This window comes from Cuculus canorus, chromosome 1, assembly GCF_017976375.1.
Source record: "Cuculus canorus isolate bCucCan1 chromosome 1, bCucCan1.pri, whole genome shotgun sequence".
Lineage (NCBI taxonomy): Eukaryota > Metazoa > Chordata > Aves > Cuculiformes > Cuculidae > Cuculus > Cuculus canorus.
In genome coordinates, this window is record NC_071401.1 from 111,230,035 (window position 1) to 111,250,413 (window position 20,379).

Consider the following 20,379-nt stretch of genomic DNA (forward strand, 5'->3'; position numbering starts at 1 on the left):
TATTCTTCTTATTACTGCTTAAGCTAATTCATTCCCTTAACACAATGATTTATTCCTTAATTTCCTACTGGTTTCAAAATACGGAGCATTTTTCCTCTCGCACGCACACGTTGATAAGGTTGGGTAGACGAAGCAGCACTATCTCTTGCACAGATCACCTTTTCACGGGGCGGCTGCTTTAAAACGGTCGCCTGGGAATAAAACCGAGGCTCTAACACCACGTTCCCCGCACCAGGCGCGGCCGAACGGCGCGAAACCGCCTCCTAAGAGGGGACGTAATTCACGCTCGACATCCTCCGACGCTCCACCCCTTCGCTCGCTCTCAGCAGCTCATCGCTGCGACCCCTAGAGACGAGCAGCCGCCGTCCTGCGGGGACGCCCACCGCCTTTAGCCCAGCCTGGCGGCCCGCCCCGCCCGGCGCCATTTCCTCCCGGCCGCCCCAGCGCTGGCCCCGCCCACGCGGAGCAGGTGAGTGCGGGGAGGGGGGAGGAGAGCAAAGGCAGCCGCGGGGGGAGCCGAGTCCTGCGTGGGGGCAGCGAGCGGGGGGAGGTGGGGCACTGAAAGGGCAGGGGATAAACGCTCTGTTTGGAGCTGTAGGAAGCGAGCAGCCTTTATCAGGGTTGGGCAAGGCGAGGGAGAGATCTCCGTCCATCGTGTGCAGAGGCAGGAGTTGGGACAGGATGTATTTCCCACTCACATGCATATGGATAAATTCTCCCAGAAATCTCATGCGTCTTCTGTAACTTCCTAAGGTCTCATTTTAAGGTTATCGTGAACTTCACAGCAGTCCAGTCTCTTGCTGACCTGGAGCTTCGGAGCAGCTGTGCCTGCCCTTGCACTGGAGATGGGGAAAGGCTGCGAAGAGAGGGGATGGCAGGGGCGGAGACATCTGTTCAGCGCAGACCGCACTGAACACAGGGCGTTCTCATCAAAGAATAAAAAGCATCTGGAGACACACTGAAAGAAAACATCCTGGCAGAGGGACGTAGTGTCTAACTTTCAAAAAATACAGTTACTTAGATTGAAAGAAGGAATAAATCATTAAGAGTAATAAGAATAATAAGAATCAAATCTTGGCCAGCTTGCCAGCCTCAATGGACACACGCATGAGGTGAGATGATTCCCTGTGTGTCTGGCATATTATGCATTAAAGCAATACATGCTTAATAATCAAATTGGCATTCATTATGGAGTTTGGCCTTTTCCACGGCAACAAGGTAAAACTTAAACTAATACAGCCTAAATCAAAGTACTTTTTGTAATCAAAGTACTTTTAGTAACTGCTTGTTGTATTACAAGAATTGTTCCACTTTTTGTAATAGTAACTACTTCTTGTATCACATATTTTGTTATTTTCCAAGGTCTAATTTGAATGTTATTGTGAACTTCACATTACTCAAATCTCTTGCTGGTTTGTAGCTTTGGAGCCAGCTCTGCCTGATCTTGCATTTGAGATAAAGATTGCAAAAGAGGTGATTATAGAAAAAACCCACACCTGTACAGCAAAGATCATACTGAACACAAGACTTTCTCATCCCCAAAAGAACTAGGAGCATAACAGTGTCTGGAAAAACACTATCTGAAAGAAAGACATACTATAAAAACCGTGCTGTCAGAGGGACATTGTGTCTAACTTTCAAAAAACAGTTACTTGGATGTAAACTTGACTCTACTTCAGCTTAAATGAAAGTATTCCACTTCTTGTAATGGTAACTACTTTTTGTATCAGTGTCACTGACCAGGACCCCTCCTGGCCCCCTGGCCTCAAGTTGCACCAGGGGAGGTTGAGATTAGACATCAGGAAAAATTTCTTCACTGAAAGGTTCTCAGGCACTGGAACAGCTGCCCAGGGAGATGGTGGAGTCCCCATCCCTAGAGGTGTTTAAAAGATGGGTAGGTGGGGTGCTCAGGGGTATGGTTTAGTAGTGGACAAGCGTGGTTGGATTCTATGATCACAAAGGTCTATTCCAACCAAGTGATTGTATGATTCGAAGGGACGCTGACTGCGACCCTCTGTGGGCACAGGAGTAAGGCTTTCTGCAGTTTTCCCTTCTGGGAAAAGTTTGTTGGTAGGCCAGTGTGGCAGAGCAGTGCGGGGGAGCAGTGGAGGCCATGTGGCCTTGGATCACCATGGCTATCGTCCTTCCCCTTGGCTTTGCAGGGTGTTGAGTCCCCCTGCGGTTACAGGTCTAGTTTAGAGGCCTGAACTCATCAACAGGTGCGTCTGGTGTGTGAGGTGATAAAAACTGATCTCAAATGACTGATCCTGTCTGAAGCAGTAACAGGTCCATTCTGTTGCTGTGTTTTTTCTCTAGTCCTACAGAGAAGGATCTAGGGTTACTAGTGGATGAAAAGCCAGCTATGAACTGGCCATGTGTGCTTGCAATCCAGAAAGCCAATTGTATCCTGGGCTGCATCAAAAGAAGTAGGTCCAGCAGGTGATTCTGCCCCTCTACTCTGCTCTTTTGAGACCTCATCTGGAGTGCTGTGTTCTGCTCTGGAATCCTCAGCACAGGAGGGACTTGGATCTGTTAGGGCGAGTCCAGACGAGGGCTACAAAGATGATCAGAGGGTAGGAGCACCTCTCATGAGGTGCTCTCGTGAGGACAGGCTGAGAGAGTTGGGCTTGTTTAGCCTGGAGAACAGAAGGCCCAGGGTGACCTTATAGCAGCCTTCCAGTGCTAAAAGGGGGTTTATAAGAAAGATAGAGACAAACATTTTACCAGGCCCTGTAGTGACAGGACAAGGGGCAGAGGTTTTAGACTAAAAGGGTGTAGGTTTAGATTGGACATAAGGAAGAATTTTTTTCTGATGAGGGCAATGAGACACTTGGAAGAGGTTGACCGGAGAAGTCGTGGATGCGTATCCCTGGAAGTGTTCAAGACCGGATTGGCTGAGGCTTTGGGCAACCTGGTCTAGTGGAAGATGTCCCTGCCCATGGCAGTGGGGCTGAAACTAGATGGTCTTTTAAGGTCCCTTCCGACCCAAACTATTCTGTGGTTCTGCAGTTGTAATGACCAAAAACCCACTATGAAACAGCACATTGTGTAAGTGAAGCCACGTTCTATGAATAGTACGTATCTGAATTTAACTTTGTTAAATACAACGTGAGTGAGCTGAGAGGTTGATATGGTGGATTTAGATCTGGGATTCAAAACTGGTGATTCAGGCTTATTTGCATTTATGTTGCTGGCGTTTGAGGATGTAAGTCGTAGATCTCAGTGCAGGTAGCACCTTCAGAGGTTTCTAGCAATTTAGGACTAATTTTCAGTCCTTTTTAAAGCCTTCCCTTGCGTTGTGGAGAACTGTAGCTTGCTGCAGCCAAGAATATCAGCCATCTCAAGAAGGCGGTCATGTGGATTCCCTCCTATGGGAGGGAAGGTGACTGGAGGTTACTGTTGAAGTATAGGCTGATAGAGGAACTTCTGGTGGAACAGTCTGCGCAGGAGTTAGAGGAGCAGTGAGGTGTCGTGCACGCTGCTGCACAGGAGAACTTAGTACTGCTTGCAAATACCAGAACCACAGTTTGTTTCATAATAAGTGATCTGTGTAAGTAAAAGCATCTTAATAAATGAGAGCATTTATTTTTTGGGAGTAATGGTTTCAGTTTTACTTACAAATGAAGGCGTCAGCATGCTCCAACTCCCCATGTCTTGGCTTCACAAACTTGCTCAGACATGCCCGGAGTAGGTTTGACTTGGGCAGCCAAAACCCAGCAGGCAAGCTGTGGTGCTAAAGGGCTGAGCGCTGGCTTGTTTTCAGGGTATGTAACTCTTCTTCTCAGTAACTCTTCTTCTCAGGCAGGCTTTTGCTACTGCTGACGCTTTGGGCTACTCTAGGGGGATGAAATGCTGGTGCAGTCTTAAAGGCAAGTACGTTTGCCCATACTATAGTGTTACACCTACTGTTACTTGTTTTTTTGCCTTAACTTTACTGAGAACTTGGCAGCTAAACCTTCGTGAATTAACTTTTATTTTTACATAATGATACACAAGCACATTATCTACCTGGAAGAACAAAGTAAATGATTTCCAACTTTAAAATTAAATGTCTGTACTTGGATGAAAGAGTTTTTTTTACTCTACATAAACCACAATGTCTGACAGCTTTACAGAAATGAAAGCAGAAACGTATAGTTTTAGTTTCTTATATAATTGCATAAGTCAACAGAAAGGCCTAACAATGTTTCCTCTGTTCTGTAAACTTAGCTTTGCTAAACCTGGCCATTCAAGGTACAGCATGGAGGCCCTGAGAGGGGCTGAGACGTGGGCCACTGCCACTGCATAGTAAGCACCACTAGATGCCTGGCACTGCCCCATAATTTAGCATAAAATTGTTCCCAGGGATGGAGAACTCAAGCAGGTGCCCTTACTTCATGTTCCTAAAACCTGCTCCACCTGCAGGGAAGTCTGCTCTGGTTTTTTTTTTCTTTCTTTGGAAGCTGCTGTAAGCCTGCTGCCAGTTGAATCATTCTTGCCTGCTGAACCTGAACCTTCCCTCACAGCAATATGCTTTTTCATTTGGCCTCCTTCTTTCCATTCCATGTGTTTTCTGTTCACTGCATTCTTGTGTAGTCCTTACTGCGTGCTGTTCTACCAGTGTCAGTGTGCCCTCATTGCAGTAGCTGCCTTCTCTGTAGGTCCTGCTAAAGCTTTAGTCCAGCGGTGCAAACACTAGGTTTGTGATGTATAAGCCAGCTTAAGAGGAAAGCTTTCCTTAGCGAGCCCATGCCCTGTTTAAATGGTTTGGTTCTGCACTTGAAATGCATCCTGCCGCATCGTGCTCTGGCTAGAAAGTCACAGTGAACTCTCTTTTGGGCTTTTTGTCCTCTAATGTTAATGCATTTCAAGGAAGCCTAATAGGGTGCAAGTTTCCATTACATCTCCTAAAGCTGAGTTAATATTTTTAATAATTTGCAGGTTTTGCTACAGAAGACCAATCTACCACAAGTTCTTTGTGAGAGTGGATTCCTGCGTTTGTAAAGATATGTTGCGTGGCTGTTGGGTTTTATTGCATGTTTTTTGCTATAGACCCAGCTGTGGGATTTGAGCTTCTGTGAGCAACAGCTCCCAGTAGAGCCCTTTGGAGTTTGCTGAGGTTTGAGAGAGGATTTGAGGCCTGCTGTGGGCTTTTCTTTTTTCTGCCGCTTGAGCAAATAGTGAGCATCTGGAAGCAGAGCCGTTCACAGTGTACTCTGATAACTCACTGGAGAAGACAAAAGGAGCTGCTCTGGGCCTGTGAGCTCTTGAGGTTGTGTTACTACTGATTAACTGTTTTGGTTCTCTCTCTTTTTGAACAGGAACATGCCCAAGAAAGGAGGGAAGCATGCTGAAATGGGAAAAGAAATTCAGACGCAGTGTAAACGGGCAAAGGTGGAAGCAGAGTCATCTGCATCCATCATGAGTTTTGAGAGCCCAGATAGTCTCTTTGGAAGCTTGATTTCTCCCATCAAACAAGAGGTGTTTTTCAGGGAATATTGGGAACAAAAGCCACTGCTTGTTCAGAGAAATGATCCCACGCTGGCTGCTTACTACCAGTCCCTGTTCCAGTTATCAGATTTGAAGGAGCTGTGCAGCCAGGGTCTATACTATGGGCGAGACATAAATATTTGCAGATGCGTGAATGGTAGAAAGAAAGTTTTAAATAAAGAAGGCAAAGCAAACTACATGCAGCTGAAGAAGGACTTTGATCAGAAAAAGGCAACAATACAGTTTCATCAGCCTCAGAGATTCAAGGTTGGATTGTTTTGCTGAATATAATTAATGCATGTTGCTTAATGTAGTGTATTTTATTCAAGTCATGCTAGACATAGCTTTATCTTCATCCCCAGTAAATCCAGGGGAAGTAGCTGACATTGATGACCTTCTAAAATCTATACATGAACTTGTAAGTTTTCTGGTGAATTAGATTTAAATATTATCCTTGTCTGATAAACAAAAGCATGAACTAAACCCCATTTTAACTTGCTGTATTGTTTTTTTTCTTTTTCCAAGCCTATGAACTGTGTTATTTAAATGATGGTTTATGCTTCTGCATTACCTACCGTGTTTCAGTGCTCTGCAGTAAGATTGAAATCTGGTTTGTGCTATAAAATTAAGCTTTCCTTTTTCAAAATTTGCTTTGTCACATAAAAGTTTAGAAAAAGCTAGGTCCCCAACATTGGTGATTATCTGTGTCTTCTTAAATTATCCCTTCTGCCTCTTTGTTTCCTTGTGCAAATAGGGGCTTTTTTACCACTTTCATTGAATGGGAGAGCAAGGTGTGAAACCATGTAAAATGTTCAAGGTCAGGTTGGATGGGGCTCTGAGCAACCCGATCTGGTTGGAGATGTTCCTGCTCACTGCTGGGGGCTGGGCTAGATGATTTTCATGATCCCTTCCAATCCAAACCATTTTGTGGTTCTGTTCTGTGATTATATTTCCAGGACACTCTGCCATTTCTTGCCAATGGATTGGCTTTGAATTGCACCATGAAAGTGTACCTCCCCGTTTGAGCTGAGGGTCCTCTCTCCATTGTTCTTTTTGATGCCTTTGCAACCTTCATGGATGAGAATGAGGCAGTGAGACCTGCACAGTTCTAAAAAGGACTCAAATACTTGTATGTATTTGGATTTAGGTAGTCCTTTTTTTGTCCCATGGTGTCAACACAATTTATCACAGAATCATTAAGGTTGGAAAAGACCTCTAAGATCCTGAAGTCCAACTGTCAGCCCAACACCACCCTGCCTAATAAGCCGTGTCCCAAAGTGCCACATCAAGTGCCAGTTTAATTGTGAAGTTGTCTGTAAGGACTCAAATCGGTCGCTGAGTCCCAGGTATAGCATTGGTGGCTGATCTCAGTTTCACTGTAGCTGTAATATCCAGCGACAGGGGCATCCGCAGATGAAGTCAAAATGTTGCATGGCTTGTGCTGAAATCTAGAGCTTGAGCTGAGTGTACAGAAATTTGTTGAAGGCAGGTCTGGTAGTTGGCATCTTCTGATACAAGAGTCATCCCTTTGTTGTATGTTAGATGTGGATGCATAAAGTTTGTTCTTGAATATGCTGCAACAACTGGAGTCACTGGAAAAAGGTCTCTGACCTTTGTGTTCTCTCTTTGATGCTGGCTCATGTAATGCAAGTCCTGCATGTGTTTATTGTCTTAAAATATTTTGCTCTTTGTGGGTTGGTAGATGGTTTATTTCCATCTCTGCCTTGCCCTGTTTTTCTGTCTTTGCAACCTAAAAATGTCACAAGGAAGAGAGCGAACATCAACACTATGTTGGAGCACCAGACTTACTGATAACTTTCACAGTAGATCTCCTGTGTGTCTATAGTGCTTGCTTCCAGCAGGAACACTCATACAGAGCATCTGCCTTCCCAGCCTCTGTCTCTGTGCGGGGATGTGATTGTTCACTACAAAAACCTCCCAGGCAATGGGGAGGCTGTGCGCGGGGCAGCCCTGGCTTGGCTGAGCTCTTCAGTACTAATGGCATCATTTCTTTTTAAAGGAGGAGCTGTGGGCGATTCAGGAGAAGCTGGAGTGCTATTTCGGGTCTCTGGTTGGGTCGAATGTTTACATTACTCCCCAGGGCTCGCAGGGCCTTCCCCCTCACTACGACGATGTTGAGGTAGGACAGCAGGGCCTTGTCTGTGAATTTGTGCATGGGCTTTTACTACTGACAAGGAATACCTGCGTGTGCACCTTTTCCCCCCTTTCTTATAAATAACTTATAGAAAAATGTTTTTTCCAGTGAAAAAGTATTTTGTTACAAGTGTTTCTTTGTACTTACTTTTAGAGTATAATTTTACTGAAAAGATGCTAATAGTAATATCTAGTGGTAATATTATGTAAACTATGCTTTCCAGACCTAGTACTTTCAGTAAATGAAAAGAGAATTTGTTTTTCCAGTTGCAGAAGCTTTCACTTCATTTTCACTTCATTCAGACTCCAAAGAACCTAGAAGTCCTTTTTGTTTTGCTCTATGTACTTTCTCTTCCTTCAGCTGGGCAGTGGAAGCAGACTGGTTGTTCTGGTTCCCATTTTCTGGTCCGACTGTTTTTAAGAAGTTACTGGTATGATGAAGTCCTGTGTTCCAAATGGGTTTTAAATTAGCTTCTAGAAGAAACATTCAAGTGCATTAAAAAAAGTTGGACTATGCTACTTAAACCAAAACAGAAACACTTCCTGCGTGTCTTTTCTACCTTTTTTCTTTTCCATTTCCATTAAATACATCTGATTTTAATTTTTGTTATGCTTGTTGTTTAGCAGCCCCACAACCTGCATGTTCTGCTGTGTCTTCAAGCCCCAGCTCACGGCATCCCCTGGATGTTTCTGATGCTCTGTTCATCAGTGAATGGTGATAAGAGCTAGCTCTCCCAGTATTTTGAATATCTGTGTGGCAGATACTACTTTTGAGTTAGTTGTCTAGCACCTGTTTAAGTGACTGGAGAGAAAGAGAGATTTCCAAATGCCTACCTTAGGATGAAACAGATCACACTTCAGAACTCTTCCCTTTGTTATCTCTAAGTAAAGCCTACAGAAATAGTTCAAATCTAAATTTCTGTGTTCTAGGCATCTAAAAATTAATGTTAGATGAATCCTGTTTGCTATGCTGTGGAGTAGCTGAGAGCAGGGGAGGTGAAATCTGTTCCTTCTGTTGTCAGAAAAACAGTCTATATTGTTTCTTTTTGTTTTCTATCCCTGATTTCTGTCATGGTTCCACAGACTTTCCAAGTAAGTAGACAACTTAAAATTTTCAATTATCTGGATGTGTGAGGGGCAGCAAGGCTTCCTTTTATACATTTGGATTTATGGTCTTTTGCAGGTGTTTATCCTTCAGCTGGAAGGTGAGAAACATTGGCGACTTTATAAACCAACAGTGCATTTAGCTCGGGAATATAATGTTGAATCAAAAGATATAATTGGGAATCCCACACATGAATTCATATTAAAGGTATTTAATTGCTTTACCTGGTCTGGGTCGTGGTTGCCAGGAAAATAGTCATGTTTAAGGAGGTCTCTTTCTTGAAGACAGTATTCTGAATGCTCATGGTTGTGAAGTTGAGGGGAGGGTTGATGAACAATGCACTGAGCACAAGAAAATTGGGGTGATAGTTCTCTAGCTTATCCTTTTTCAAAAGTATTCTTTGCTGTAGTTTGTAACAGACCAAGAAACTAGTTATTTCTGGAAATTCTCTAATATTCTCCAGTATGGGCACCCTGAATCCTGAGTCAGGTTTGTGGGTTTGTGTGCAGAAAGACATTATGAAGCATTCCTATGCTTTTCTATGCTGTCTGTGATCAGTCAGGCTAATCCTTCTATGCACTAAGGCTTACTGCTTTACTGAAGGTTGTCACTGTTCTGGTGAATTAGATTTAAATATTATCCTTGGCTGATAAACAAAAGCATGACCTAAACTCCATATTAACTTGCTGTATTAATTGTTTTTTCTTTTTTCCAAATCTGTAAATCAAGTGTGGGTTTGTTTTGGTTTTTTTTTTTTTTTTGTTTTGTTATTTGGATTAAAAACAGCATTTCATGAAGATTAACGAATGCAGCTCCTTTGACAGCAGGGCAGCTGGTACTTGTCCTGCTCTCTTTTACATGTTTGTGCTTTCAAAGTATGTTTTTTATCCAGCAGACAGTCCCGCTCTGTGTTGTAAGCCTCATTAGTTTCTCTGCCTTGTGGCTTGTCACAGGGCCTCAAGGTCTCTGCTTTTCCCGGTGTTCAGACCTGTCTTTGGGTGCAGGTAGTTTAGGAATGGTATGACACATTGGATATGATACTGACATCACTAGCTGTGTGGTTTGACAGATGGGATTATTCAGTAGTCGTGATCTATTGGGTGGGGCGAAGTCCAGTGAATTACAGTTTCCTTTTTAATTTCTGGAACATTTTGGGCTGGACTTCAATGCCTTTGATTTTGATGGAAAAATGATGTATTCTGCAAGCCATTTTACTGCCACTGATGCAGTGAAAATACTGGCCTCTGAAAAGGGCTTAAAAATGAATGAAGTTTTCAATTAATTTTTCTTCTGTTTGATGTTCCTCGCTTCCTGTGACCAGTTTCTTTCTGGTGGCTGCTGTCAGTTTTTAGTTGTCCGTCTGGAGGAGCCTCTGACAGGGATCCTGTCAGATGACTCTTATTTCCTCCCTAAATATCTTTCTAGAATCTTTACTTCCTACCTTTTTTTTTGCAATTCTGTTTGCTGTCTGCCATCCTTGGGCAGTTTAGAACAAATGGACCAGCTAGAGATTATGGCAGTGGTGTTGAAACTCGATGATCTTTAAGGTCTCTTCCAACCCAAACCATGCTGTGATTCTGTGTTGCTGGTGCTCTCCCTTTCCACCAAAGCCTGGTAGCTGTCTGAGAGCAAGGCACATTGGTTTGTGTGTAGGGCCCCAAGCTGCAGTGTGTTTTGGTGATGCTGCATCAGGCTGTGGCTGATTCGTTATTGATGTCAAGCACAGCTTATTTGGTAGCTGACTATCCATCTGCCTTCATATATGATTTCCTATTTAATTTGCTGGTACTTCTCCCATCTTTGCACCTCCCTCCTCCAATTCAGAAGTAAGAAGGCAGCAAAGTGATCAGATCTGTGTTGTCTCTTGTCAAATGGTATGTCCTGCCCCGATCTCGGTGTTGCCACCTATCTGTGAAGATTTTGATTATTTTAATTGAAGAGTGCTGTGCTTGCTGGCTCATGTGAATGAGGTTGACGAGGCTACCTAGCAGATAAGACGAATAAGACTTGGACTTTGCAGCAAAGACTGCTTTGAAAACTCATGATCCTGGCTTCTTAGTGGTAGACGTGCAATGCTACAGCATGAAATAATTTCTTTTGTGGGCTAGTTTGTCATCACTCTGGTAGACATTCAGGGCTCTTACCCTCCCTCTATGCAACCCTCCCTCCAGTTTGTTTTCTTGCTGGGGATGTGAAACATTGCTAATTAAGAGAATTCAAAATACTCTTAGTTGGATATTGTGGTCCCCATGCTGCTGAGGAAGGCAGTTTAGTAGTGGCAGAGAGAGGGTTGCTTCAGAACAAGGGAATTTTATATAGCTGATCTATGCTTATTTGCAGCTTGTTGAAGAGACTTGGTCTTGCCAAGTCCTGTGAAGCAGCATAATCTAAAGAGACCTTTCAATTCAGTGAAAAATCAAGTAGCAGTCACTTACAATATATCTGTGGTAGACAGTTTGGTAGGCTTTTAGAAGTAGGTGATGTGACTAAATTTAAGGCATGGTAAAGTTGAAATGGAATCAAGTTTCATCACTGTTGCCTTATGAATTTTCTTTTTGGTTGTGCTGTCCAACTATGTAGATGTTTACAGAAGAAGCCATCAATAAACTGATTTTTCCTTCTTGGAGGCCATTTTCTGGGCTTCGCACTTCTCTCTTATCTTGACTTTGCTAATGTAAATTTTTATCAGTGTGGAGATTTAATTTCTATAGGTGAGAAGAAAGGCAGGGAGGAGGAAGGTTGTACTTGCTTTTTAAGTGTTTTAACTGGAAGTTTTAGACAGGAGTATTGTAACAGCTTACCATCTGTATTGAACGTATGGCTTTTCTTGTGGGATACTGGCCTTTTCTTTTGATGTAATCAGACCAAATTCACGTTGCAGTCTGCTAGCCCACTGTATTGTCAGCAGGTTCATCTCAGCTGCTTTTTCATCTTTATGCAACTCCAACTGGAGTGTGCATGTCCTTAAATGTTAAAAGCCCGCTTTGTGTTTTCAGACAGATGTATAGTAAGTACTGACAGTAATTTGGAAAGTTTATGGTATTGGACTTCTGGATTAGAGTGCTTTATGTTATTAAAGCACGCAATGGAGGAGCTCTGTTTTGTGATTTTATAAAATGTAAGTTGTCAGTCTATCTGCTCAGAGAGTATTTTCTCTATTTTGACTACAATAAGGTTTGACCAGGTGCCTTAAATATATATGTTTTTATTTGCTTGCAGCCAGGTGACTTACTGTACTTCCCAAGAGGAACTATTCACCAAGCTGACACTCCTCTTGGGATTGCCTACTCAACACACGTGACCATCAGTACATACCAAAACAAGTAATTGTTCTTTGCTTTTTTTTTTAAGTATGGTTTTTCTGAAAATCACTTTCCTCTGCCAGATGATGTGTGTAAATAGTACAGACCTAAAACTGATGTGTTAAAAATGTGATATCCTGTTTCTTAAAATCCCACCCTGTAATGAGCTCTGCTTAGCCCTTTTCTATGTGCATTCTATTTAACCCTTGTGTGTTTTGTTTTCCCGTGAGTAATACAGGGACAGGGCATGTTACCTTCATGCCAGAGATGTGGTGACGTGGAATGCATGTAGGTACCCTACTATTATATATCTGCCCTGTTAGCCACAGAGTCTAAATTAGTGTTCAGGGAGCAGTAATTGAAGTTTTGAGGGAAGGATGGGACTAAGACCCTTGTTTTTTGAAGCAGCCTATTTACCAGGTTTTCAGTGCAGCAAGCTTGATTGCTTTTTAATTGATTATTTTATTATTTACCAGCTGTGGACTTCAATGTGGAAGATAACGTTACAACTATAAACTTGCTGTTGTATCTAAAAATCTCTCACTGGTGGCTGGAATTACTGTTCCTCTCGTAACCCAGATAAAGGCCATGAGTTGTCCCTTTCATCATGTTCTCTCTTCTTTCACAAGTATTTTCTGCTTATCTGTGTGTTTCATCTCCCACCCTGTGCATGCAAGATTGCCTTTGACATACATCTGATCCCTCCCTGTGCCCACTGAAACATTGTCATCGCACAGGGATGTGCTGCTGCTGCCTAGTCAGCCTCTCATGTGCTGGATTTGGAGTTATTGGTCTGAGTTAGGAATTGGAAAGGATGTCTGTTAGCTACAAAATGGAACAGAACAAGTTTAGGTGTGTTCTAGATGATTGTGAGTGGACTCTCTAACCACCAGCTGTACCATTCTGGAAGCCCAGGATGTCAGCATTGCTGGTAACACTTAATGTGACCAGTCTTGCAATTTGAAGAGAGGGTTAAGGTGAAGCTGCTCTAAGGTGCGATTCATAAAAGTTGGGTTCAGCTGGTTTTAATTTACACTCGTGTTCTTGTTTTTTTATTCAGAGGGCATTAAAAAAAGGCTATTTTCTGTACGCATTTACTGTGGTTGCGAAGAGTGTGAATTCATTTGTTATGTAGGAAGCAATGTTAGTATTGAGCTGCTTTGGCAAGTTTGATGGCATGTTCAGAGTGATTAGCAGTCAGTGGCCTCCAAAAAGATGTCCTGTTTCTCCTTGTGTTGATCTGGCACTTCTCTCACACCTGGTTTAATGAACAGAACAGACAGAAGATTGATAATAGAAGAAGGAAGAAGTAGGTGTTTGGGTTGTTGATGGAGGCTGGGTTAGAGTGAAGTTTTACAGACCAGAGTGTAGGCGTCCTCCTGAAAGTGCAGAACAGGGTTTGTCCAGCTTGATCCATACAGAGTTACTAGTTAGGTGGGAATTGCATTCTTTATGACAGAGTCACTGGAGATCTGACGGGCTTGTGTGGAGCCAGTGCAGTTTCTCCGTGACAGCGTAATCCAAATGCCAGTCCATTGAGTTATTTGAAAAGCAGCAGTGTGAGGGAGCTTCTTCCCTGGGTGCTTGTCTCAGAATGAGGAGAGGAAAAAGGAAGAGCTGTGATTCTGAGGATAAAAAGTGGAATCATTCTCCATTAAGGTTACTAGTAATGACGTGTAAGGGCTTACCTCTGCAGCTGCTTTCAGAAAGCATAGGTAAAATAAACAGCAGTCTCAATACAGTCTGGTACTTTGATTTGGCCTGTAGATGAAAATGTGGTCTGGAAACATTTCCTTGGAAAGCTGAAAAAAGCTCCTTGAAAACATCTAGGCCTTATGGAGGATATTTAGACTCCTTGTGACCACTTGGAAGTGGCATGTGCTAGTGGAAGTGGAGCTTTCAGGGATTTTTAGGCACCGAGGCAATTGTCGCTGGAGGGCAGTTCCTCTGAGCCAGATCCCAGCAAGCAGAGAAGTGTGTGCATGAGTTCATTATTGCAGGGAAGTTTGGAAAAGCAACACATAGCTGAAGATAGTTGCTGACAGTTGGAGATTTAGGGCAAGAGAAGGGAAGCAATAAGAAGTATAACATGCTTAATCTATTTATTGGCCAAAGTCCTTCTCTCCCAGTGTGTATCAGACAGCAGAACACTTGGAGTGGAGACATTAAAAAAATGTAAATGAGACTATAACAAGTCACACTTCTTTAAAGAAGCTAAAATAGTGTCTAGAGATGAGTGCTGAAAGCAGGGAGTGCTGAGGGAGAGCAAGAGCAGAGGGGGAGTGTACAAATATGTTGGAGGACAGGCTCTGCTCTGCTGCCTGCCCTGGCTAGGAGGGACTCTGCTGGCAGCCGTGGGTGCTGGGCACTTGCCCTGGTTGCTTGCCCATTAAACCAGCCTCTGATGATGTGGTAGGTAGAGAGGCCACATGCAGACAGGACAGCATTTTTGCATGAGAGGCACGCCTGTTCCTGATGAGGTTGACTCAACCTAGGCAAGGGTGGTGCAGGCAGTTGTTTTCCCTCTCTCCTTAAGGTTATTCTTACAATTGGGGAACTGAAGCACAGACAACAAAGGGCAGATTTTTTTTTTAGGTATGTAGGCTAAAAGTGGGGATTTAACACAAACAAGACACCTACAAGGTGCTTGTTGGGTTTTGTTAAAACCCCTGTAGAGATATGCAGAGATCTTGTTCCTGGGGGTCATTAAGTTTGTAGCAAAGCTTAAGGCTGTGTTGGATTTGATAACCCTGGGTCCTTTTTCAATGTAAGTGTCTGAAAAGCACGTTAAGTGACACAACCCCACACTCTTCATTGCGTGCAGGAAGGCAATATGTGCATATAGTTGGATAATAATGGCCCTGGCAGGAATGTCTTCAATCACTGAGGTCAGCTTTAAGCTGAACCCACTGATAAATGGCAAGCACGTGAATCAGAACAAACTGGGCCCACCTCAAGCCGATTCCTTGCCACTGTTGGAGTGCCACTGACCTGAAGCTAGGGAGGACACATGTTCAGTTAAGATGAGCATGAGCTATTGCATGAGACTATAGAGCGGTAATGGAAAAAAAGCAGATTTGGAATTGGAGCACTACATTTCCAGCCCTTGACATCAGTTAAGGTGTCTGCTTTATTTCAGTGCAAGCATTTTAGTAACACAGGTATTTTTTTCTTCCTGTCCTTCAGCTCCTGGGGAGATTTCTTACTGGATGCAATTCCTGGCCTTGTGTTTGATACCGCAAAAGAAGATGTGGCATTGCGGAGAAGCATACCAAGGCAACTGCTTATGGTAAGTAGGGGGGACTAAAGGAACAACAGTGCATCCAGCTGAAACTTGAGCACTGAGGTGTGTTTTGTTGATCTACTCTAAAAGCTCAGAGCAATGCTATCTTGTCTAGCTGCAGAACCACTTCTTTTGAAGACTTCAGGATGACTGGTTTGCTCCATCTGAGGCATTGCTTAGTTCATTGCACTGCCTTTCTTTTGTATCAGTATCCTTGTATAGTTTATTGCCTGCTAAAATTAATGGTATTTGCTTTGGAGCTGTCAGACAGGCATAGTCCCTGTCAGGCCAGGCTTTAGAACCTTTGAAAATTAGCAAAGCTGTGTATTGCTTCTGTGGCCTTTTTATGCTAGCCCAGGTGTGCTGCTGATCAGCTCCTCAGCATGCAGCAGGCCAAGGCTGTCTTTCAAATACCTGACAAGTCTTTTGGCATTGCAGATAGCCCCAGGCTGGGAGAGAGTGAGCATCAGCTGTGGTGAGTGAACAGCTTGTCAGGAACCTGTCAAAGAAACAAAGTTTGTTGTTTTGGGAGTAAAAGTTACCCTTTGTAAAGATAAAAAGAGGAGTGTCCAGTTTTTTTCTGCATTACCGCAGCTCTTTCTCTTTAGTCTGTTTAGCTTGAATTCATGAAAGAACAACTCTGTGTGAATACTTAGCAGGTGGATATAGCTGACTCAACAAAAAAAATGAGTAGCCTCTTGAGAAGGCTTGCAGACCGCCTGGAAAACACCTCAGAACTGAGATCATCTGACATGAAGAAGGATTTCATTATGAACCGGTTGCCGCCTTGCTTGGGATGTGACTCTGATGTTTTGACTCCAGGTAAGTTTTGAAGTTACCAGAACCGGCCAATGTGATGGTAGAGCTGTTGCTACCTCTGCCTCTTATGGCTTTGGTGTTCTATAGTAGGCAAAGATTCTAGGCTAGTATCAGCTTCATGTTGTGCCAGGCTCTACGTGAGCATTTGCACACCTCATTCGGTTAATTCCCTGTTGGTAGTGGAAGGGATTAACATGTCTCTCTTAGAGTGAAATAAAGGTTAGCGAATATTGAAATTGGCAGCTTTAATGAACTAGTAGGTACTGAGAATGTTTAACTGGTAGAATTTGGCCTTATCACAGAGTCACGCAGAATCAGAGTGCCAGGTTGGAAGGGACCTCCGGGATCATCTGGTCCAACCTTTCAGGTTATATACAGTTTAGATGAGATGGCACAGCACCCTGTCAAGCTGAGCTTTAAAAGTGTCCAGTGTAGAGGAATCCACCACTTCCCTGCTATTACAGCTACTTGTAGACTGTAAAGGCGAAACAATAAAAAACTGCCTCCCCCTGAGTTTGAGAACATGTGGATGCTGAAACGTAGGTAACAAATCTAGCCACGAGAGAGAGGATACTGCACAGCGAACTCCATTTGCACTGTTTGTGTGGTATTTCCTGCCTTTCTGATGGGGAATTTCTTTTTCTTAGGTGGGAAATTGCCAAAAATAGATAGCAAGATCAGGCTGCAGTTTAGAGATCATGCTGTCATTACAGTGGAACCAGATCAAGAGAATTCTGTAAGTATAACAAAACTACCCTCGTATACTTGGTGTGGGAGTGCGAGGTCTGTGAGTTGTTACTCTCTTGTACTGGTCTAAAAGGGTTGTGCAGTTATCCTTACTTAGGTCCTGCATTCCATTAGGGTTTGTTAGGAGATCATGGGGTGGTTGTCAAGCACGAATGTCACACAATCTGGAGGAGGGCTACAGAACTAAATTTAGTCTGTGATTCTGCATGGTAGGTGCATGGCTTTTAGCCGAGGTTCGATGGGACAGATCATTGCAGCTGCTAAATGGCCTCTCTAGCTCTTCATAATGGATTTTCTTTTATTTATTCTTTGTATTTAAGAGCATAAATAAGTTATAGAAATACGTTTCCTGAAGAGAGGGAATTCTCCTGGTTGCAGCTTCTGCTGGCTGCATTTGCATTTAGTCTTCACCTCCTAGTTATCTTTGTACCTAAGCCGGTGCCAGTGGCGCTACTGAATAGTTCCACAAAAGCAGATGCTGGCATCTCGGATTATGTTGTGTTCAGACTGCTGCTTATCTGTGAAGGTTTATTAGTATGAAGTTGTCAAAGTGATTTTTGTTGTCTTAATTAAAAAAAGGCAACCCCCCCAAAAAAGAATGACTTATCTTGCATGATTTTTTTGAATGAGTAAATGCTGCTCTGTAGGAATAACATACCATTACTTTCTGATTCTTCTCCCCAATTTTGTTTGTGTCCTTACTGCTGTGAGAATGTTTGGGGTTTGGAAACCTTATTTTTGCAATTGTTTTGCTGCCCTGCCTTCTGATTTCATATGGATAATGACAGTACACATGCAAGGCTAGTGCTGCCAAGTTCTGTGTGAGACCTGCCCACAGAGCTGTGAATCGCTTTGCACAGCTTTGACCGAGGAATGATAACAGGCATGTGATTTAAGAAGGCAGATCAGTATCATGATAGAAATCTATTGATGTACACTCCTTCATTAAGGCCTTCCAGGAGGCGTACCTTAAATGGCATGTTTTCTACACAGCTGCAGTCCTGTGAGCCTAGAGGAGGTGGAATTAAGGCGGAAAATTATAGGTTGTAAGTAAATTTTCAAAGCTCTCTTGCAGACTCCCTCATTTCTGCAGCAGATGGTTGTTGGATCATTCTGTTAGGAAGGCGAATTGCTTTCATTGGCATTACAGTGGACACCAGCATTAAGGAGCCAACGGTTTCACTTAAGTGAGATGGATTTCAGGGTGTGGATCATACCTAACTGTCTCCTTCCTACTGTCTTTTAGGATGAAATTCGCAGAGAAATGGTTTATGTGTATCATTCTTTGAGGAACAGGAGGGAAACGCACATGATGGGGACTGAAGATGATAGTACTAGTGAGGAACGCACAACACAGGTTTGTTCCCGTTTACACATGCACAAAAGCACAACAAAAGCTACATTGCTCTCTTGGGTTTTGCTGCAGTGGTAGCAGTGGCCTGGGTTCTGCTCTAGTCCTTAGTACCCAAAGCATTTCTGCCCGGCTCCTGAATACCCAGATGAGCTGAGGATGCAACACAGAAGCAGTTAATAGTTGAATTAAGTCCTGTAATCTCCCGCTTGGTTAAATGTTTGAGATGTTAACAGGATTTCTCCTGGATGCCTTATGTCCAAGGTAGCAAAGCTACAGGGGTGGCTGCAAGTGTCTCTTACTTGTGTGTCCTTCAGCACAGCCTTTATTAAGGTTACTGGATATGTGAGCACATGGGAGTAGGGGCAGGGATCACTCATGTGCCATGTTTACGCCACATTGAACCTGTGTTAGATTCTGTATCCTCTGGAACATGCCACAAGATAAGAGTGTTCCTTCTAGGGTGGGGTGGGTCAACATTGGGAGTAAAGAGTTAACTCTATTACTGTAATGTAAGGAGGGAACTTTTTGTATTGTTAATAAGGCTGCAGATTCTTCGTCTCAGTTCATACTTGGGGGACATCCACTGTCTAAAGAAAGCACATACACATGTGCTCTCACTGGAATCATGAACACTCCTGGAGTGGCTGTGAACTTTGGAACTTCTTGTTCCATTTCATGACAGCAAGATGCCCTAGCACTTGAATAAGATGCAACACTTGAATACAGGTCTGCACAAGTACACTGTAAGGGCAAAACAGCCTGGTTTTGTCTCAGTAATTTAATTAAAACTTAATACCTTTCAAGGTAAATCTCAGTGGTCTGCTGCAGTAAAGAATATGGTCAGCTGAAGTCATACACTGGCACCTGTACAGCGTGTGCAAATCCCAGAATGTACGTTCCTGTAAAGTGTCCATCCACAGTGCTGGAGGTACTCAGGGATTCTGTCAAGTTATTTGTTAAGGACTGCCTGTGCCAAGTAGGAGCAGCTTAGCTGAGCTGCCAATACCAGTGGCAGGGTTAAGCAAGAGTGCAAATTTAAAAAAGCATTTCCTTCTTCAAAATGGGAACTGGAACAGGATGACATACACTTCCTGGCACACCTTAAGAGGTAGGGAGGTGTAAGGTGCAAGAGATTTCGGGTATCTTTTCTATTAAGAAAGGTACCAGGATAATACTGCATCTTCTGGACAAGTGCGATGTGGGAAAGGAGCACGTTCTGATCGGTACCTACAGGCTGACACTGTTTTGTGATAAGGGATGCTGCACTTACCTGAAGGTTTCTTTGGGGTTAATTTTGGTTTTTTCCCTCAGCAGACTCATGGATTGCGGTTTCCTTTGTCGTACCTGGATGCACTGAAGCAGATTTGGAGTAGCAGCACTGTTTATGTTAAAGAGCTTAATCTTACTTCGGATGCAGAGAAAGTGAACCTTGCCTTATCACTATGGACTGAATGTCTAATTGAAGTTGTTTGATGCTTTTGTGTATTAGCTGCTTCTGCAAGTAGCATTTCTGGTCTTTAAGAGTCTCTGGAGAGAAAGGCTTATTAAATTACTTTTTTTTATCCATCCATTCTTTGGTTTGTGTTGCTGTCTAACAGAGCATTGCAATACATATACTCTGCCAAATGTTATTCTTTCCTTAGCTTTGGGAAAATGGGCATCAGGAAAAACTGGTAAGCTGCTCCTTGTCCAGTGAGCCACTGCTCCAAGCCTGGGGATGGAATAAGACTCTCATAGTAACACCAGTGCTGTGGTATCCTCCTTTATGGGAGGATATCAAAAGGTATTCATGGAGCAGGATCCAGGACCTGGAACCAGTTGTACATTCACCAGCAAGAAAAATCTGTTTTGTTCTATTTGTTTGCCCCAGAGAACAAAAACTTCTCAGTAAAAGCTGTGTATGCTGTTTCCCAAAGGGATAAGACTTTGCCAAGAAAACCCATTTATTCTCAGATGTTGCTGCCTCTGGAATAAACACACAATGGTATTTAACCTCTGCCTCCCTCAGCAGTGATTTAACATGAAAGTAATCCAAACCTGTAACTGAAAACTGTATCTTCAATGCTCCCTCGAGTGGGGTTTGATGGGAGCACCACAGTTATTTTCATACTTGAACATCTAGGTTTTAATATGCAAACTACTGCAA

The 20,379-nt window shown here is 43.1% G+C and overlaps 1 protein-coding gene across 3 annotated transcripts; it reads left to right on the forward strand.

Moving 5' to 3' along the window:
* Positions 1-327: 327 nt before the first annotated feature.
* Positions 328-20,242, forward strand: RIOX2 (ribosomal oxygenase 2). 3 transcript variants are annotated; one of them, XM_054080723.1, is made up of 10 exons: positions 328-469; positions 5,301-5,736; positions 7,490-7,609; positions 8,807-8,935; positions 11,948-12,051; positions 15,217-15,319; positions 15,970-16,135; positions 16,780-16,868; positions 18,126-18,236; positions 19,545-20,242. In XM_054080723.1, exons 2-10 carry the CDS (start codon positions 5,305-5,307, stop codon positions 19,704-19,706), a joined length of 1,416 nt encoding a protein of 471 aa, XP_053936698.1. In that variant the 5' UTR covers positions 328-469; positions 5,301-5,304; the 3' UTR covers positions 19,707-20,242. The 3 variants fall into 3 exon arrangements, with proteins under 3 accessions (XP_053936698.1, XP_053936552.1, XP_053936628.1); XM_054080577.1 differs by lacking the exon at positions 328-469 and adding an exon at positions 612-1,112; XM_054080653.1 differs by lacking the exon at positions 328-469 and adding an exon at positions 614-1,112 and having other exon boundaries at positions 19,548-20,242.
* The last annotated feature ends 137 nt before the right edge of the window (positions 20,243-20,379 follow it).